Source organism: Manihot esculenta, chromosome 14, assembly GCF_001659605.2.
Source record: "Manihot esculenta cultivar AM560-2 chromosome 14, M.esculenta_v8, whole genome shotgun sequence".
Taxonomy (NCBI): Eukaryota; Viridiplantae; Streptophyta; class Magnoliopsida; order Malpighiales; family Euphorbiaceae; genus Manihot; species Manihot esculenta.
In genome coordinates, this window is record NC_035174.2 from 8045361 (window position 1) to 8062762 (window position 17402).

The following is a 17402-nucleotide window of genomic DNA, read 5'->3' on the forward strand; positions in this document are numbered from 1 at the left end:
AGCAACTGTCCTCTATGGCGAATGCCCTTCAGGAGAGGAATGAGGCTTTGGGCCAAAAAGCGGAGGTCCAGCGCCAGTATGATGCCTTAAAGGCAGATTTTGATGGACTTCAAGCTCATATGAAGGAGGAGAAAACTCAGAAAGAGGCAGCCCTAGCTCGGGTGCAGGTCCTCGAGCAGGAGTTGAGTGCAAGTTCTGACCGTATCAGAGATCTGGCTTCTTCGGCTGAAGAATTCAAACTTCGTCATGATCAACTTAACCAGGAAGTCAGGGCTTTGGAATGCAAAGCTCAGCTGGTATGTGAGCAATGCATAGCGGAGTATCAGGAGTCTGATGAGCTGAAGGAGAAGATCATTCAGGCCGGTGAGTTGGCTGTTCAGGACTACAGGGACTCTTCTGAGTTTAAGGAGTTTGTAGCTGAGGCCTGTGAAGCGCATCTTGCTAAATATTTAGCTTCTGATGAAATGAAGAGGGCTATTGTTAATAAAGCCCTTCATTTTTACTCATCCGGCTATAATCGTGGTTTAAGAGAGGCTAGGCAGGCTCCTGATATCCCGTTGTCAGAGCTTCGCAAGCGGGAGGTAGATTCAGATGGCGAGCCGGTAATGTATGGAGAGGATGATTTCCCTATGCCCCGGGGAGATTGCCGTGTTGGTGGCCGGGCAACTGTGTCTTCCTCGGATGAATCCGAGCTGGAAGAAGAGGACGTGGAAGTCCTTGGGTCGAAGGATGACGACCCTGTTGCTGAGGAGGAGGACCCCGACCTTGGGTCAGAGATTGCTTCTGCTGCTAACGTTGAGAGCTCTGATCCAAGGGATGCTGAGCTTCCTGCAGATGTCACTGCAAATAGGGATAATGTGGGCGAGGGAGTTTTAACTGATGTAAGTCCTTTAAGGACTATCTATCCTCCTACTTCGCCTGAGAGGTGAATTGTAATGTTTTGTTAATTTTTCATATGCCCTGTAATGTGTTTTTATAAGTGCTGTATTGACTTTTAGCTTTTAGCTAATAGTGTGATCAAGATCTTTGGAAAACTGACTTGGGCTTTGGATGTAACTTTTTTCTTCTTTATTTATGCCTTAGACGGTTTAGTCTCTATATGAAGAGAATTTTGGTTTTTTCGTTGGCCCTCATGCCTTTGGGTTTTTAAGGATATATGTTTATCCGAGCTGGAAGCCCGTCCTTCTGCCTCGGCTAAACTTTTAATCATTAGCATGCATTTTGAGTTCGGCACCCTTTTGCCATCGTGCCCCCTGGAACATGTTTTTTACTGGTAACTCGTGGTTCCTTATTTCTACTTAGCCTCTATTTTGAGGTCGTCGTTTACTTGCTGGGGTGCCCCGAGCTTTTCCTCGAGGTCGGAACCTTTACTTGGTATTTTTTCGGGCTCTCCTCTTTTGTGAGGTCGGAACCGTAACTACTGCGAGGTCGACACTGTTATGCCCCGAGTTTTTTTTTTTTTTTTTTTTTTTTTTTTTTTTTTAGATCGGATCTTGAGTTTTACGAATTTGTCCCTGCATATGATATGGGAAAGTTTCTTTTTTCGGGGAGGCTCTTAAGTCCTTCACCGACCATTTTTGTTTTCAGGAGATCTTACGAGATCCTGTCTGTTTTTTGCTCCGGGGTGATCTTGGGGCCCCACCGGCGGCCTTTCGCTTTTTTCCCGGGAGTTTCTAGGGGATCCCGGTCTTCTTTATTTTATCCGGGAGATCTTGGGGATCCCGGTCGTTTTTTATTTGCCCGGGAGATCTTGGGGATCCCGGTCTTCTTTATTTTATCCGGGAGATCTTGGGGATCCCGGTCTTTGTTTGGTTATCCGGGAGATCTTGGGGATCCCGGTCGTTTTTTATTTGCCCGGGAGATCTTGGGGATCCCGGTCTTCTTTATTTTATCCGGGAGATCTTGGGGATCCCGGTCTTCTTTATTTTATCCGGGAGATCTTGGGGATCCCGGTCTTTGAAGGCATATGGGTCCGGCTTGTCTCACGTGTGTGGGCCTCTGCTTGATGGGCTTTTGGCTATGGTCGAGGCCCTGGTTCGGGGTTAAGAAATCCAGCGGTTATCAGATTCTAAGTTCGGGCACATAAGTTGCAAATTTGATTTTGAACTGGTGTTTCCATAAGCAGAATTCCATCTTTATTTTTCTTAACCTCAAAGCCAACTTTGCTATCTTGACCTTAATCTTGCAGAGCTATATATAGAGGCAGTTAACTAAATCACTCGGAGAAAGATCATGCATGATTTCTAAAGAAATGAGAGAATTGTCAAAACAATAACAGATCCATGAATAAAGACCAACACAACATGCTCCCATTCTGAAGAAATTCTGATAAATCTTTGTAGGAAAGGCGAGCAAATACTTATTTTCTATGAGTTCCACATTTAGCAAAGGCAATGTTAAAAGGTAACAGGCAAGTACTGCAGAGGAATACTAGACAAGAGAAAAATGTCTTTCTTCTTCTTCTTCTTCTTCTTCTTGGTTTGATCAAACACATATATGAGAGAGAGTTTGGGCACTTCAATATAAGCTGCCGAACTTATTGGCAGCATTAGAATTGCAGGAGAATTGATCTTTTGTTAAGTGAGAACGCAAACCTGCATTGTCCATGGCGGTCATAGGACTTGGACTAGGGTTTTGTTCATTGGAATCTGAGATGAAAACTGAACAAGGGTTTTCTTCATGGGAGTTTAAAAAGGGCATGAAAGCTGAACTAAGGTTCTGTTCTTGAACATTTGAGATGGCACTGAAATTTGAACTAGAATTCTGTTTTCGTGCATCTGAGGTGGTCATGAAAATTGCACGAGGGTTTTGAACATGGACATTACCCGTTGATAGCTTCATGTTTGGCATTGCACAATGTATGTTCTGGAGTTCTCTTCCATTGCTGATGTCCCAATTTCCAGGAAACCCTGAAAACTCATCCTCGAAATCAGCCCCACCAACACTTGGAACCACAAAGTTGCCAGAAAGATAAAAACTTGAGCAAGATTGTGGTGCGCTTGTAAGCCCCAGAAATTTGTCAACGATTCTTACAGAATTCATTTGATGTTGAAGCAAGTAAGTTGCAGGTTCTTCTTCTTCTTCTTCACGAACCATCTTTGAAGAAGACTCCATTTCTTGGCTTCCAAAACCCAAGCTTTCACCATTTTCGAGGGAGCTAGCAGAACCTAACTGCTCCAATTTGTTAGGGTTTGCTTGAGAAAAATGTTTGGACTTGACAAGGCCTTTGATCTTCTGTTTCTCTTTTGTTCTCTCCCTTGCTCTTGCTCTCGCCTTGTCCCTAGACTCCCGAGCAAGAGAATTAAGGACTGGTTTATTTGTTTTTTTGAGCCTTTGTCTAGGATTACTTACAAATGGTTCACCTTCTACTACCATCTCTCTCTTGTCTCCATTATCGGGCGTCATCGTTATCCCTGGTAGCATAATTTCACTCTCTGAAGTAGAAGAAACAGTCTGGTCACCACCACTACTACCATTTCTCTTCGCACTAGGGAGACTGTCTATGAGTTCCTTGATTGCGGCCTTTGATTTTGTGAACAGCCAGTCGATGGTTTTGCTTGCTTTGTCAAAGCCTAACATGTCTTGGAGATTAAAGAACTTTCTAGCAATTTGAACGGATAACCTCATTCTCCGATCTCTCGGCCCTTGAGCGGTATGGATCTTGCTATGGCGGTCCTTTTTCCCAGTTCTCTTTCGAGAAATCGGCTGTTTTGTACCATTCATATTGCTCCTCTGTTTCTTGTTATTGCTTCTTGTTGCCTTCTTTGAAACAGCAGGGTTCATCTCCCGAGTCGACTCTGCTGCCAAATTAGCACTAGACACCAGTATCTGTTGTTGTTGAGGGTGATGCTGAGTAAAGACGTCACTTAGAAGCAAATCACGTTGATCAAGAAAGGGTAAAGGAAAGTGCAAAGAAGATGAAGAATGGTCGGCCTCTTGCATGGAACTAGGGCTTTGAGCGTTTGCGAAGGAGCTTGCTATGGTTGTCGGATTTTGAACGTATTGAAAAGGATCGAAATTGCTTGAAGAATACATGGTTCACAAGATAGCTTTAGTACTGTTGCTTTGAAGGAGGTATCTCCTACTTGGGGCCTGCGAGCGTTGTGTTCTCAAACTAAAGCAGGTAAAAAAGTATATAGAAATTGAGACAAGAAGTGGGTACCATTTATTAAAGACAAAAGCTTCATCTTCTCCTTCTTCACCATCATCCTTAATTAGAAAAGAATTGGTGCAGCTTGTTTAATGAAGGGAAAGGGAAAAAAATGGCAAAAGTCGCAAAGTAATGGTTGATTGAGCAAATATATTCGTACATATTAATGTAATTAAGAACATTGGATATAAGTTATTTTCTTGGAAAATCTTATGAGTTATTTTTACAAAATAAATAAAATTTTAATTTATCAATCCTGACGAAAATTTTATTTATCTATTAAAATTTGACCTAATATGTAAAGTTTTTTTACTAAATAAATCTTTAAAATTTTTAAATAGATCAAATAAATTATTCTCATCTTCAAGTTTTTAAAAACATACTATGTTTATTTACGGAATTGTTTAAGAAATTACTTTACAGGTTCATCATCACCAACTTGATTATAATTTGATGACATTTGACTTAGATTATATATTTAGTCAAAAACTAATTTTGCTTCACTGCCATTATTATCGTGATCTTTTTCTTCTACATCAGTAATAGTTTTTAAAAAGTAGTACATATCATTCAATAACTACATCTCCAACTCTAGACTTGGAAAAAAATAGAGGTAAATTTTTTAGAAGAAAGTGAAAATTCTCTAATATAAATGCAGGCAGACAAATATTGTTAAAAAAGGTTATTTATAAACAAATGTGATAAAACGTGAAAAAAAAATAAAATTGAAAGAGATTATTTAATTTATTTTAAAATTTAAAATGTCAATTTTTATAAGAAAGAAACTTGTGGATCTATAAAAACATTTATAGATTTATTTATTTTTTAAAAAATTTAAAGAGCTTATCTTTTAAAAAAAAACTTTAATTATTTAGTTATCTATTAAAAACCTAATCTTCCTAACAAAACGTTCCTTGCAAACATGATAAATACTTTAAAAATAATTAGTTTACCTCCTAAAACTTCCTTTTAAACATGGTGTATGAAGGTTTAAGTAATATTTTACCAAGAACACTGGAAGTTAAATATATATATATACACACACACGCAAGAAATTGAAGCACTAACCCCTATATATAACTTGCGCAGATCCTGCTGAATTGCATAATGGTGACTCTTCTTTGGCCAAAAAGAAAAAAGAGAAAAGAAAGAATGGTGACCCTTCACGTGGGTACAGGTGTTTCTTGATAGCAACCATACTTATTCTCTTGTTTTCTTTTTGAAATGATCAGAGAGAGAGAGAGAGAGAGAGATTAGGACTTGGGTGCAGTGAGCACTGAGCAGTAGATATGGCCACCTCTAGGGAGCTATAGCTATGTGGACTACGAAAAAAAGAAGGACAAATAATGATATGAGTGGGAAGCAGCAGCAGCAGCTAGCAGAGAGAAAGAGAGGCATCTAAAATTGAGCCAGACTTGATTTTTATCTTCATACATGGACGAATGTTTCTTTGACTGGGAGACTAAATACCACAGATGCTTTATATTTCATGCCCCCTTGAGCTCCTTCCACAAGCACTTCTGCATTGTAAAGCATATTTCCTTTACGGTATTTTTTATATATACACACACTTTTTGACCTTTTTTGTGGTGGGCAAAAGTTAGCTTTCTAGATGTTACTACGTATTTGGAACCAAATTAAGTGTGCAGCCTAATCGCTGACCAGAAACAATAAAAAATGGGGGATCTGCATCATGTAAATTTTGGTAAAAAACTAAAGGGAAAATATATGACAATTTGGTAAAAAAAAAAAAAAAAAAATCTCTTCTTTTTAGTTGCTGTAATTTGGTCCAAAACTGAAGGGAAAATATATGGCAATTATTCAGTATACAAGCAAGCCCTTTTTACAGCTCCCTGCAAATGTTCTTCCTTTATTTTCTCCCATGCAGTCATTTTCTCTCGTTCCTGAAACAGCTCCCAGAAAAGAGCTGAAAATTTTCCTCTCTTTCTCCCTAGTTACAGTATTTGTCAAGCTGAGTCCGTAGTACACTCCTGACTTGCTCATTATACCTTCTACTTTTAACTTCCTCTCTTCTATTCCATTATTTATTGGTAAATATATTAAAAAATTCATCTACTTTAATTGCACCCAATCAATGAGCTTTAATTTAGTGACAGTATTATTATATCTCCAGATGTTCTTAAATTGTGATAAACCCTAGTCAAACCCATACAAGCTCCAAGTTAATCAAAAAAATCTCTCCTCTTCATCTGGTTGTATTATTATTACAAGCACCACATGATAGTGACAAAATTGGGAATTGCATGGTTCGCTTTCAATGACACAATCAATGAGAAAAAGGAAAAAGAAAAAGAAAAGGATAAATGTGCTCAAAGAACCGGAATTTCGTCAAAGCACATTGAAAGACTCCATAACGGGTGCATATATGTAAGATGGAACTACGGGAGGGAATGGGTGCATGTATGTAAAAGTCGGCTCCTGACCGGATCCACGGAATATGACAATTCCAAATTTTATATGATGACAATTCCAAATTCTATATTATAGCTAGCATGACTCTATTTCATATCGGAATATGACAATTTCGAATTTTATATAATAGCTAACACCAAACTATTAAATAATTTAAATTAATTATTTTAGGTCAAGTGAAAAGTGAGTTTAGAAGTTATTTAGATTAGTTTGGACTGAACTGTTTCAATTGGTATTAGAGCGGATCAGATAAATTGTGCAGAGCTAATGGGTCTGTAAAAAAAGAGTTACCCATATGAGATGAGATGGAGCCGCCAAAGTACTAACGAACTACAATATCCAAAAATTTGATTCTAATTTAACAATTGTATTCAATTCAGTTGCAAATAGAACGTCGCAAATCTAACAGAGAAGAGGGTAAAACTCAGCTCACTCCTTGAGATTCTGTCCCACATCGGAGGAATGCAATTTTAAATTCTATATAATAGTTAGAACGAAACAATTAAATAATCATTTTGAATTATGAGAAATTGGATTCAAAAGTTATTTGGACGCTTTTAAATCGGATTGTTTCAATATATATATATATCCTTATCAATTAGAAAATATTGAAATTTCTTTAACGTGTTACAATAAAATTTCAGTATATTAAATTACAAATTCATTTGCAATAAAATTTAAATGCATAATTAAATTGAATTAAACACTATTACTTTTTTGTTCGAAAAGATAGATATTGGCTTTGCATTAAAAAAAAAAAAAGCCAAAGGCCCAGTATAATAGATACATATACAAAACACAAATTCAAAACTATAGCCCAAAGAAAAGGCTAGCAAACTTAGTCTACAGGCCTAATAAGCAATCTGGTCCGGAATCTAACTCTAACTATTACTGAAATAAGAGAAGAGCAACTTCCTCCCAAGTGTCGCGCCTACCAGATCTCAAACGAGCGACGAAAGGGACCTGGTGTCTTTATAATATGAGGTCTAAGACCAAACAACGAAGAGCAGTACGCTATCACCCAAGATATAGCAACCATAGAAGAAAAGAACCATAGTTTCGGGACAATCAACACAAGCGAGAAGGATCTAAAAGGATGGTGCGGAAAAAACGGCCAGCATAGTTGATGTTTCTCAGTAGCACCGTTGGCTGTTGAAATATTTTGTTGGAACGAATTTTTTTGATTAAATGTGTTTAATGAAAAATTAAATAAAAAGGAATCTTTATGCATAAGATAAGAGATATAAACATACTTAAGTATAGACTTATCAAATTTTGTAAAGTTCTCCTTTGCCTATATAAAAAAAATATTATGCAGTAAAAATGTAAAAAAAAAAAAAAATAAAAGAGAGGAATGTATTTTTTATAAAAGAGTTTGGAAAGATAACTAAGAAAAAAAAATCCTTTGTAGTATTTTATTTTTTCTTCATTGAAATTTGATATTTATTTTCTCTTCTTCTTTTCCTCATTTTATTATAATATTTTGAATATTTTATTATGTGTTAGTTAAAGTTGAACTTTCAGCATTTGATTTTATTTTTGTTACTAAACATTTGATATTTTTATACAGAATCATGATATTTTATTTTTTGGGTTTATTTCTATTTATTTTTAAATATCTATTTTCTGTTTTAAATTGAATATGGTATTAGAGTTTACTTTTATTCTTCAACAGTGATATCAGAGCCTTTAAGTAGCCTTTTTCCAAAGTTTTTGTGATTGTATTTTGTTGAAATGTTAATTTTTCTATCAAGATGGTTGTTTTCCTCAATTTTTCTCCATTTTCATATTCGAACAAGCTATAAGAACTTGGGTTTTTATATCTTTATTTAGAAGGTTTTCCAAATTTGTGAGGGACTGATAAGTCCATAAATTGTAAAATATTTGTTTGAAGAGACTCACATGTCTATAAATTGATCTAAAATTTATTTCAAGCCTCCATTGTCTTTAAACTGTATTTCAGATTTCTATATCTTTAAATTGTGTTTCAGTTGACATGTCTCTAAAGTGTAAAATTTTTGTTGAAAGGAGTGACATGTTCATGAATTGCAAAAAATTTTTGTTGAATGGACCGGTATATTTATAAACTGAAGGAAAAATTTGCTGAAAAGACCGCCATATCCATAAACTACAGAAAAAATTTATTGAATGAATTGACATATCTATAAACTGTAAAAATATTTGTGAAAGAGACCGATATATATATAAACTATAGAAATCTTTGTTAAAGGGACCGATATATATTCATAAACTATTGAATTTACAACCTCGTTGTTGAAAGGCTCTTAGCCAATTCCTTTTATAATTTGTTGTTTGAAGAGAAGTAGCGAAAATCACCTGAGATCGTTATGTTTTTTTCTCTATATTGTACTGATTTTTAGATATTTAGTTTTAATTCTAAATATTTAATTTAAGTATTTAGATATATATATACTCTCTTTTTTAATTTTTTAAGACCGGTGAATATTTGGTTGCATTTAAAGAAAAATTTTAGAATTCAGAGCAAAAATTTTAATGAAGAGTTTGTTGCAATGATTATTTGATTGGATGTATTTGGTGAAAAATTACATAGAAAGAAATCTTTGTATTTAAGACAATAAATATAACTATACCTAAGTATAGATTTGTCAAATCTTGTAAAACTTTTTTTTTTTTTTTTTGCCTATAAAACTTTTTTTTTGTCTATAGAAAAAAAATATTATGTTATAAAAATATAAAAAAAAAATAAGAGAGAAAAGTGTATTTTCTATAAAAGAGTTTTAAAAAGATAAATATATATATATATATATATATATATATATATATATTATTATTACTCATATTTTGAAATTTGATATTTATTTCCTCTTTTATTTTTAATTTTTAATTTTATTGCTGGATATTTGATATTGTTATTACAGAATCGTGATACTCTATTTTCTAAATTTATTTTTATTTGATTTTACATATCTATTTTTTATTTTAAATTGAACATAATATTAAAATTTCCTTTTATTTTTCAATAAGCACCACCATCATGCATAACGGATTACTCGGCTATTCGAGTGAGTCATCACAACTAAGTACTTATCATATTTGGGTAGAGAGAATGAGCATGCCTTCATATATCCTTGACCCAACATGCAACAGGCAATGGAAGAAAACCAAGTGAAGTATGATATATCAGTGCGCAAACTAAAAAAGAAAAACTAGATCTAAAACATTAAAAGATAGATTAAATAAAACCCTCCTAGATATCCTCAAATATGTTAAGAAAAACTAACAAAAATAAATATATATACTCCATTTGGTGATGAGTAGGAACAATCCACTCTCCAATGAGGAAACAATTTGGATAGGAGAAATTGAGTCCGCAATAATAATAAAAAAATGTCTCTAGTGTCGGCCAAAAAAAAGGGACAGAGAGAATTCTCTCTAGAAAACATAGGGAGAGGTGGTAGTGATTGTATTTTTGTTTTTATTTTCTAGAAATAATTAGTGATTGTAAAGAAAATGAAAATGAGAATGAAACATTTATCCCCCAATTATTACATACTCAATTTGTTCTATAGCTCCTCCCACTTGGGCCCTAGGCTAGTTATGATGGTAATCCAGCAAGACTCAATATATCTATGACGTAGACGGCCGCCGACCACACAATTTGTGGTGGAATGTGTCACCCTCAGGCTAGATTTCCTTTTTTTTTTTTTTAATTCACACAATCTTCTACTGTCACCAACTAATTTGTGGTTTAATATATTTAATTAATTTTTAATTATTATTATTATTTTATATTTTTATGTTGAATAAGTTCCAATTATAATTTAGGATTTGTCTAAAACTCGTCTCATACTCTGAACACAGGTTGCAGCTAATTGGATTGGGTTGGTGCATTATTTCGTTCCGAACCAAAAGGTTGGCCCGACAGACTAGACCTAACAGGATGAATTGGACCGGAACTCACGTAGAATTAAATTTTAATAGGCTGAAATAACATTATAAGGCTTTCGGTTTAGGGACATTCTTGAGTTCTACAATAACTTTTGTCTGCTGCCTCTTTTCCTACTTATTGGAGTTATGAATGTGTGATTTTCTTGTTTTGGACTTGGTGATGCTAAGGTTCTTTTCATGTCATGGGAGTTTTTGTTTTTATCATCCCAGCCTTGGTTTTTTCATCAGCCTCTTCCCCCTCAACTCTACTTGCTTGGGTAAGAGATGTAGGTCCTTAGGCTCTTGTTTTGAGGATTTATGTATATGCTTGTATGCTTTGCTGTAGATGGTCTAATCATCATTAGCCCTTCCCTTCAAAATCCGCTCAAGGTTTTTCCATCGATGAAACTGAAATTTTTGGGTTAAGAATGGTTATGCGTCTTGTCAAATTAATTCTTTGATTTTTGAAGGCCCAAAATTGCATGTGGAAAAAAGAACAAAGCCCTTAAGACCGCATTTAGTTGAGCTACCTTAAGCTTTTACAAGGCCTCAACACTGCCAACTTCTAAAGCACCTGAGCTAGCCCAGTCTCATTTGAATGGGACCAAAATTAAGAGGAAAAAAAAAAAATCAATTTGATCTAGAAAATATATTTGTGAAAGTAATGGGTAATAATAATTTATTTCATGTAAGTGGAATTAAAAGGAGACAATTCTGAAGAGAAAAGACCTACAGTTACTGCTCAATCATATGCTTACAGCAGGCTTGGAAAGTCCCTATTAATTACTGTTATTATAGTATTGAGTATTGATGATGATGATGATTCTCTCAGGCTATCTTCATTTGCAATTGCTTGAGTTTTAAGTATTAAAGAACAATTATTGCATTGTTTTTCTTTCCTCCTGGGTGGGGAGGAACCATTAATTCTACGCTAAGACTGCTGGAAAAAAAAAAAAAAAAGGGATTATTCTGTGAAGAGATGACAGAGAAGCAGCTTCATTATCTTCCATTTTCATTTAAGAAAAAAGGTAGGATTTTTCTCATTCATTTCAATGCTGTTTATTTTTTAAATGATGATTGTTGATTTATTGTTAAACAATATTATGAACTGCAAGAGGTTCTTGGTTAATGGGGACTGTGTCTATATAATAACAATCATCATATATATAAAAATTGGTAGAAAGTTTTTGAATATTTCTAGCTAGAAACATTTTTCCAGTAGACACATCAAGAACATATACCTTTTACTAAAAGGTAATCATGCATGCTTTTCTCTTTTTTTTATTTTTTTTTTGGAAATCGATAATCATGCATGCTTATTTACTGTTAAACACAAAAATATATAAATATAAGTATGGAGAGACATGCTGAAATTAATGGGTCCAACTTGATGTGCCAAAAAAGTATATATTTTTTGTTAAATTACAAGTTAAATAGGGATGATGATAATGAAATGATTTGTCAATTAATCACCAATTAAAACTCATTCAATAATAATCAAACGAAAAAAAAAATTGCGTACTAATTCCGATTTTAATTAATTTAGATTACCCAATTGAACTTTTTTTTTTTCCATCATATGGTTTTTTTGTCGCTCCATCATAGGGTTATCTCACATGTTGGCTGTTTTGAATCATGCTCATGGAGCCTTCCAATAATGGAGTTGTGACATATATATAGTTTATTAAATTTTGAAAATTGGAAACAAGTTAATCCTAAAATACTGAAAAGTCCCTTGAAGCTCAATGACGTTGGACTTAGAAGAGATTGTGCGACTCAAGCATAGTTAAAAAAGAAGAATTGTATTCGGAATAACAAATCTAAATTCAAACAGGATCACTCTTTGTTGTTCTTTTTTTTTTCTTGCAGACCTGCAGGGACGTGGGAGAGTATTTATGGCTTATCACTAGTGATATTGATTTTTTTGGGTTGAAGACAAGGGTAGTGGAAGTAAGCTTTCGGCTTCGTGAAAATGATAACGAGAGCATTTCTTTTTGTACTTATAATGGAAAGAGACGTGGTTGTGTTGTTGAGGTAAGAGTGTATATATAATCTGATGCACAACTGCGCTACCTGTCCCACTTTGAGGACACATTTCTTACAAGCCTGGGACACTTGGTGTGCCATTTTTGACTCTACAAAAAAGACCCATCTCTAACCAGACACACAAAAATTCGTGTTCATCCATGATTAGGACACCTTAAGCTCCAACCATTTATATTAGTTTTCCGCCAAAAAAATCTTTTGGGATTTCGGGCAAAAGCTTGTTTTTAGATTCTGTTCGGTCCCATTGAGAGATCTTCTTGGTTTAAAGCCGTAACTGTTGGATAATTCTGACCGTTGACATGAACATCAAACTATCATTTCCACTGTCTTACGTAGTAATTATTTTGTAATTAGGCTAATTATTTTGTAATTAGGCTAATTAATTAATTATCTTGGCAAGCTTTAGCTAGGGTTGAAAACACTGGACTTTTGTCGAAGAGAAGTTTGAAAGCAGCAACCAGGCTTTTAGTCACTTCCAGGTTGTGTTTTCTATTCAAATAACCTCTCCCTCATCAATAGGCTTTTGTGAGATATATATACACAATTGTACAGACATAAACTTACATGCATCTGTACTTTTCATCACTGTACTACACAGATTTTGTTATTACTTTTTGGATCCTAAGCTGCTTTTTTTTCCCTAACTCCTGCTCTATCACTCTTGCTTATGCTGCTATTTACCTTTGGAATATGCAACTCATCAGTGTCTTCAACTGGGAAAATGCCATTTCTTTTAATTCCTCTTTCAATATTCAACTATTTGAATGACTAGTTCATAATGATCAAGAGTGAATTCTTTTGTAAAACGCGTGCCATTTAAGCAGATAAAGAAGTCGTTGAATGGCTTCAATGGATATGGGTGATGACTCCCAGCTGCCATGGCCAATGAGAGGAAGATGTAATGTACTATGTACTCCATTATCTTTTGAAGTCCCATAGTGGAGGCCATGAGTACTGCCTATGCGTGTAGTTCCTAGAAGTTTGCTGTGCTGGAAATTATATTAATTAAGTTCGAGAGAGAGCTAAAAAAAGAAAGCCACACCAGTTAGAGTATAAAGAAAGTAACTAGAACAAGCATATAATTATTCACAAGTGTTTGCTGGATAGCTTTTAGGGTTTAAAGATTTGATATACCATTGGCATGCCTGCATTATGCCACCAAAGCTTACACATTCCCACTTTTTTTTCTTATTATTAATTGTACGTAATTCTTTCTTTTTCAGCAAATTGAAATTTCAATTCCAATTTCAGTTGAATTAAATTTTCTCGCTAAATTCAGAAATATTCTCCAGAAAGAAAATTCTCATCTTTCAGAATGTGCCGTCAAGCAGTTCAACATTTGGGTTGTAGTTGAATCGGTTTCAACTTTCAGAAGTCCTACCTGAAAATTTGACACTTTTGGAAATATATCTTCTACAGGACTTTGAATATATATATATATATAAACATATCAACAATTAATCTTTATTGTCTGAATTTCATTCACTCAATTTGAATTTGAAATAATTCAATTAGTCTCTACGTTTTATTAAAAAATAGTCCCCACATTTGAATTTTTGTTTTTAAGTAATTATTGGTTTTATATTTAAATAATTATGTTAACAAATATTTTTATATTTAGAATTTTTATAGTATAAAATAATAAAAAAATATAACTTAATTTTATTAATCGCTTTCTAATTTGAATTTATAAATAATTATATTTTATATTTATAATTTATGTAATATAAAATAATAAAAACATTGGTGCTAGTTTTCCTAATGGATTGTGAAATCAATCGATAATTCCTCAGTAATTAACTAATTGATTATATAAAATTCATCTATTAAATATATTAATAGATTTTGAAATCAGTTGATACTTTGTGGACTATGAAAATACGCAAATTTAGCAATGAATTTTAAAATCACTAACCCTTTCTGTTTAAAATTTTAAAAAAGTTTGTAAAAAATAAATTTAATTAATTAATATTTTTTCTAATAATTATTTAAAAATTAAAATTAAAATTTTAAAGGTTTTATAAAATTAATTTGAGTTTTTTTTTACAAAATAAATGATATTAAATAAAAAGTTAATAAATTACTAACGAATTTTATAATTTATTGGTAATTTTTTATAAAAAAAATTCATTTTATCAATGCTAATGATCATTTGTCATGAATTTTAAAATCCTTTGATAAATCTAAGTGAAAAAAATCCCGTCTTTATTGAATCCTAACATATCAAGTCTTTTTTTTTTTTTTTATCAAGTTTCAGACTGAATTTCAAAACAAAATTTCAAACATATCCTAACATACAAAATATTTGATGAGTTAATTTTCTGAGCTATGAAAGAAATTTCAAAGGCCTTCCATGAGGGAAACATGGAGGACAAGGATGATCCAGCTTTCATCAATTTTAACTTTTGTACGTGAAAAGTTGTGAGAAAGCTAGGTTTGACGTATATAACAACTCAATTTCTCTTTACGACTATAGCCAAAAAAAAAAGTTCTTGATCTTGGCTCAGGCGCATGCATGCAGAAACAATAGTTTAATTTTCACCAACTTTTTTTTATATATTTTTTGTTGCTCTCCTTCGTTTTGAATTTAATTCTTTTTATAGCAGCCAAAAAATAAGGTAAAATTAATGTTTCAAATTCGAATTCTAATAAAACTAATTATATATAATATATAAAATAAAATTTCATTATTATTATTATTTAAGAAAAAAAAGGCTCAGCTAGAAAAGTTGGTAGCAAATGGCATGATATGGTAAGAGACGAATAGAAACATGTTGATTTTGGTGCTAAAAATTTGAAAGAATTCAAACACCACTCAACTCATCAGAGGCAAATAAGAAAAAAAAATTATCATACAAATGTTAAATTATTGCTTCTCTACGCTAGGGCAAGAAATTTTAATGGAAATAAAACGTCATGACAGAGTGGGATTGATGTCATCATAACCCCACATCAAGCAGAGAGCTTCTCGTGGCCAATGCTAATGGTAGTGCTAGTGCTGCTATCATCAAATGTTTGAATATTATATTCTAAAATTAAAAATCTTATTATTCTAAAAGAAAAGAGTTCTAAAAGTTGAAAAGTATGTAAAGAATGGGGACCAAACCAGCCATGCGTGTGACCACAATATATATATAGCATATAAAAAACACCATATGAAAAAAGGTTCCAATGACATGTCTTTAAATCAAAGAATTTCGTTTTTTTTTCCTTTTTATTAAATAATTGGCATAGGAATTTCTGTTGTTCGGTGAAATTCAGGATATTGGAATTCTCTAGAAGAGTAAGATTTATGTTTTTCTAAAGTAATGTAATATGGTTTACTGTTTTTAAACTAAAATGAAAAGAGTTTTTGCAAGAAAAGAATCAAGGCAGAAAAGCCAGGTTCGGCCGCCGAAGGTGACATTCGGCCGACGAACATGCATAGCTTTCAGTTTCACGTGTGGCCGCCGAAGGTGGTCTGGTCAGTCACCTATAAAAGGCTCTCAATCGGTTGAAAGGATAAGTATTGTCGTTTTCTTTCACTTTCTGAGGTGAGACCCTAACCTTCTTAAGTTTTCTTACTGTTTTCATCAAATCATGAAAATATTTGATTGATTTTTATGTTATTAAGCACTTCACACATAAATTTTAGTGGGTTTAATCCATATTATTAGTCTTAATTAAGAATGGGGAGAAAAAAGAAATTTTAAGATGTTAAATTTCACATTCAAATGGGTAATTATATTTGTTCATAAGATATTATGGTTAGAATTTGGAAAGGATTAGGGAACCTCTTCGGGCCAAACAAAGAACCGGCAATTAGCCAGTGGGCGGACGGCACCAAATTACTAGAGGTCATGGTCCCGCTGGAACAGATAAAAGTTCTATTCGGTTCCTCTGGGTTACCGTGCCACATATCAGACATCTTTGCAACACGTGTTATTATTTCATTTAAGACATTATTTAACATTTTTAAAATAAATAATCATTACATAATTTTTATTTAAATCAAATTCAAGTAAACCCATAATATATAATTCCATATAAATTGATTATTTAATTATTATTAACTAATTAAATTTTATTTGTTGTGAATATTAGTATATATTAAATTAATAAATAATAAACTGACTATGTTCTCAGAAGTTAAGTCTTCTAAAATTCAAAACAGATGAGAGCAAAACTGAAATTTGTAACACAACTAGTGGGAATAATTTCCCTAATATATTAAAATTTCATACTTTATACTTTAAAACTATTAAAATTTTATAAATATAAATACATTTAAAATATTTCATAACTCTCTATTTCATTATACGTTTAACATTTTCCTTCTTTATTTTTTTTTAATTTTATTAAAATAATAAATAAAAGTTATAATATGACTATTGGAGTTCTGATTTCGGGTTGAATTTGAACTTTATAAAAGAATATAGACTCACTTCTATGAGCAGATCGGTCTCATATTGTACCATCCAGCTTATGATTAAAGCAGATCGGACTGATCCCCTATTCGGGTTTACTAGATGAGAGCTTAGTTCGGTGACGTAATAGGAAATAGGTGCCCTGCTATCTCATAGTCCTATCAACATGCACACCGGAAAAGTTAAATGACCATAACGAAAATGAGTATGTTACTAAGTCAATATATATATAGGTTTGAGTGACAGGAATGGGCGACACTATAACAGTATAACAAGATAATAGTTATATGTCATTAGGATAAAAAAAAAATAAAGGAGAAAAACTTGATTTTTTCCTATTAAGTTTACACTCACACTAAATTTTATTTTTTAAATTTCAGAACATTAATTATAAACGGAAGTGATATGTTAATTTAATTAATTAATTAATTAATTTTCTGTACAATTAAAATTAAACA

General features: G+C 33.0%; 1 protein-coding gene across 1 annotated transcript; it reads right to left on the minus strand.

Moving 5' to 3' along the window:
- Positions 1-2189: 2189 nt before the first annotated feature.
- LOC110631234 (transcription factor TCP12) lies at positions 2190-4240 on the minus strand. Its single transcript, XM_021778988.2, has one exon. The coding sequence runs from the start codon at positions 4033-4035 to the stop codon at positions 2518-2520; it is 1518 nt and encodes a 505-aa protein (XP_021634680.1). The 5' UTR covers positions 4036-4240; the 3' UTR covers positions 2190-2517.
- Between the last annotated feature and the right edge of the window lie 13162 nt (positions 4241-17402).

Bases quoted from the DNA above. Each gene is read 5' to 3' on its own strand.
- LOC110631234 (XM_021778988.2), bottom strand. From the start codon at position 4,035: ATGTATTCTTCAAGCAATTTCGATCCTTTTCAATACGTTCAAAATCCG.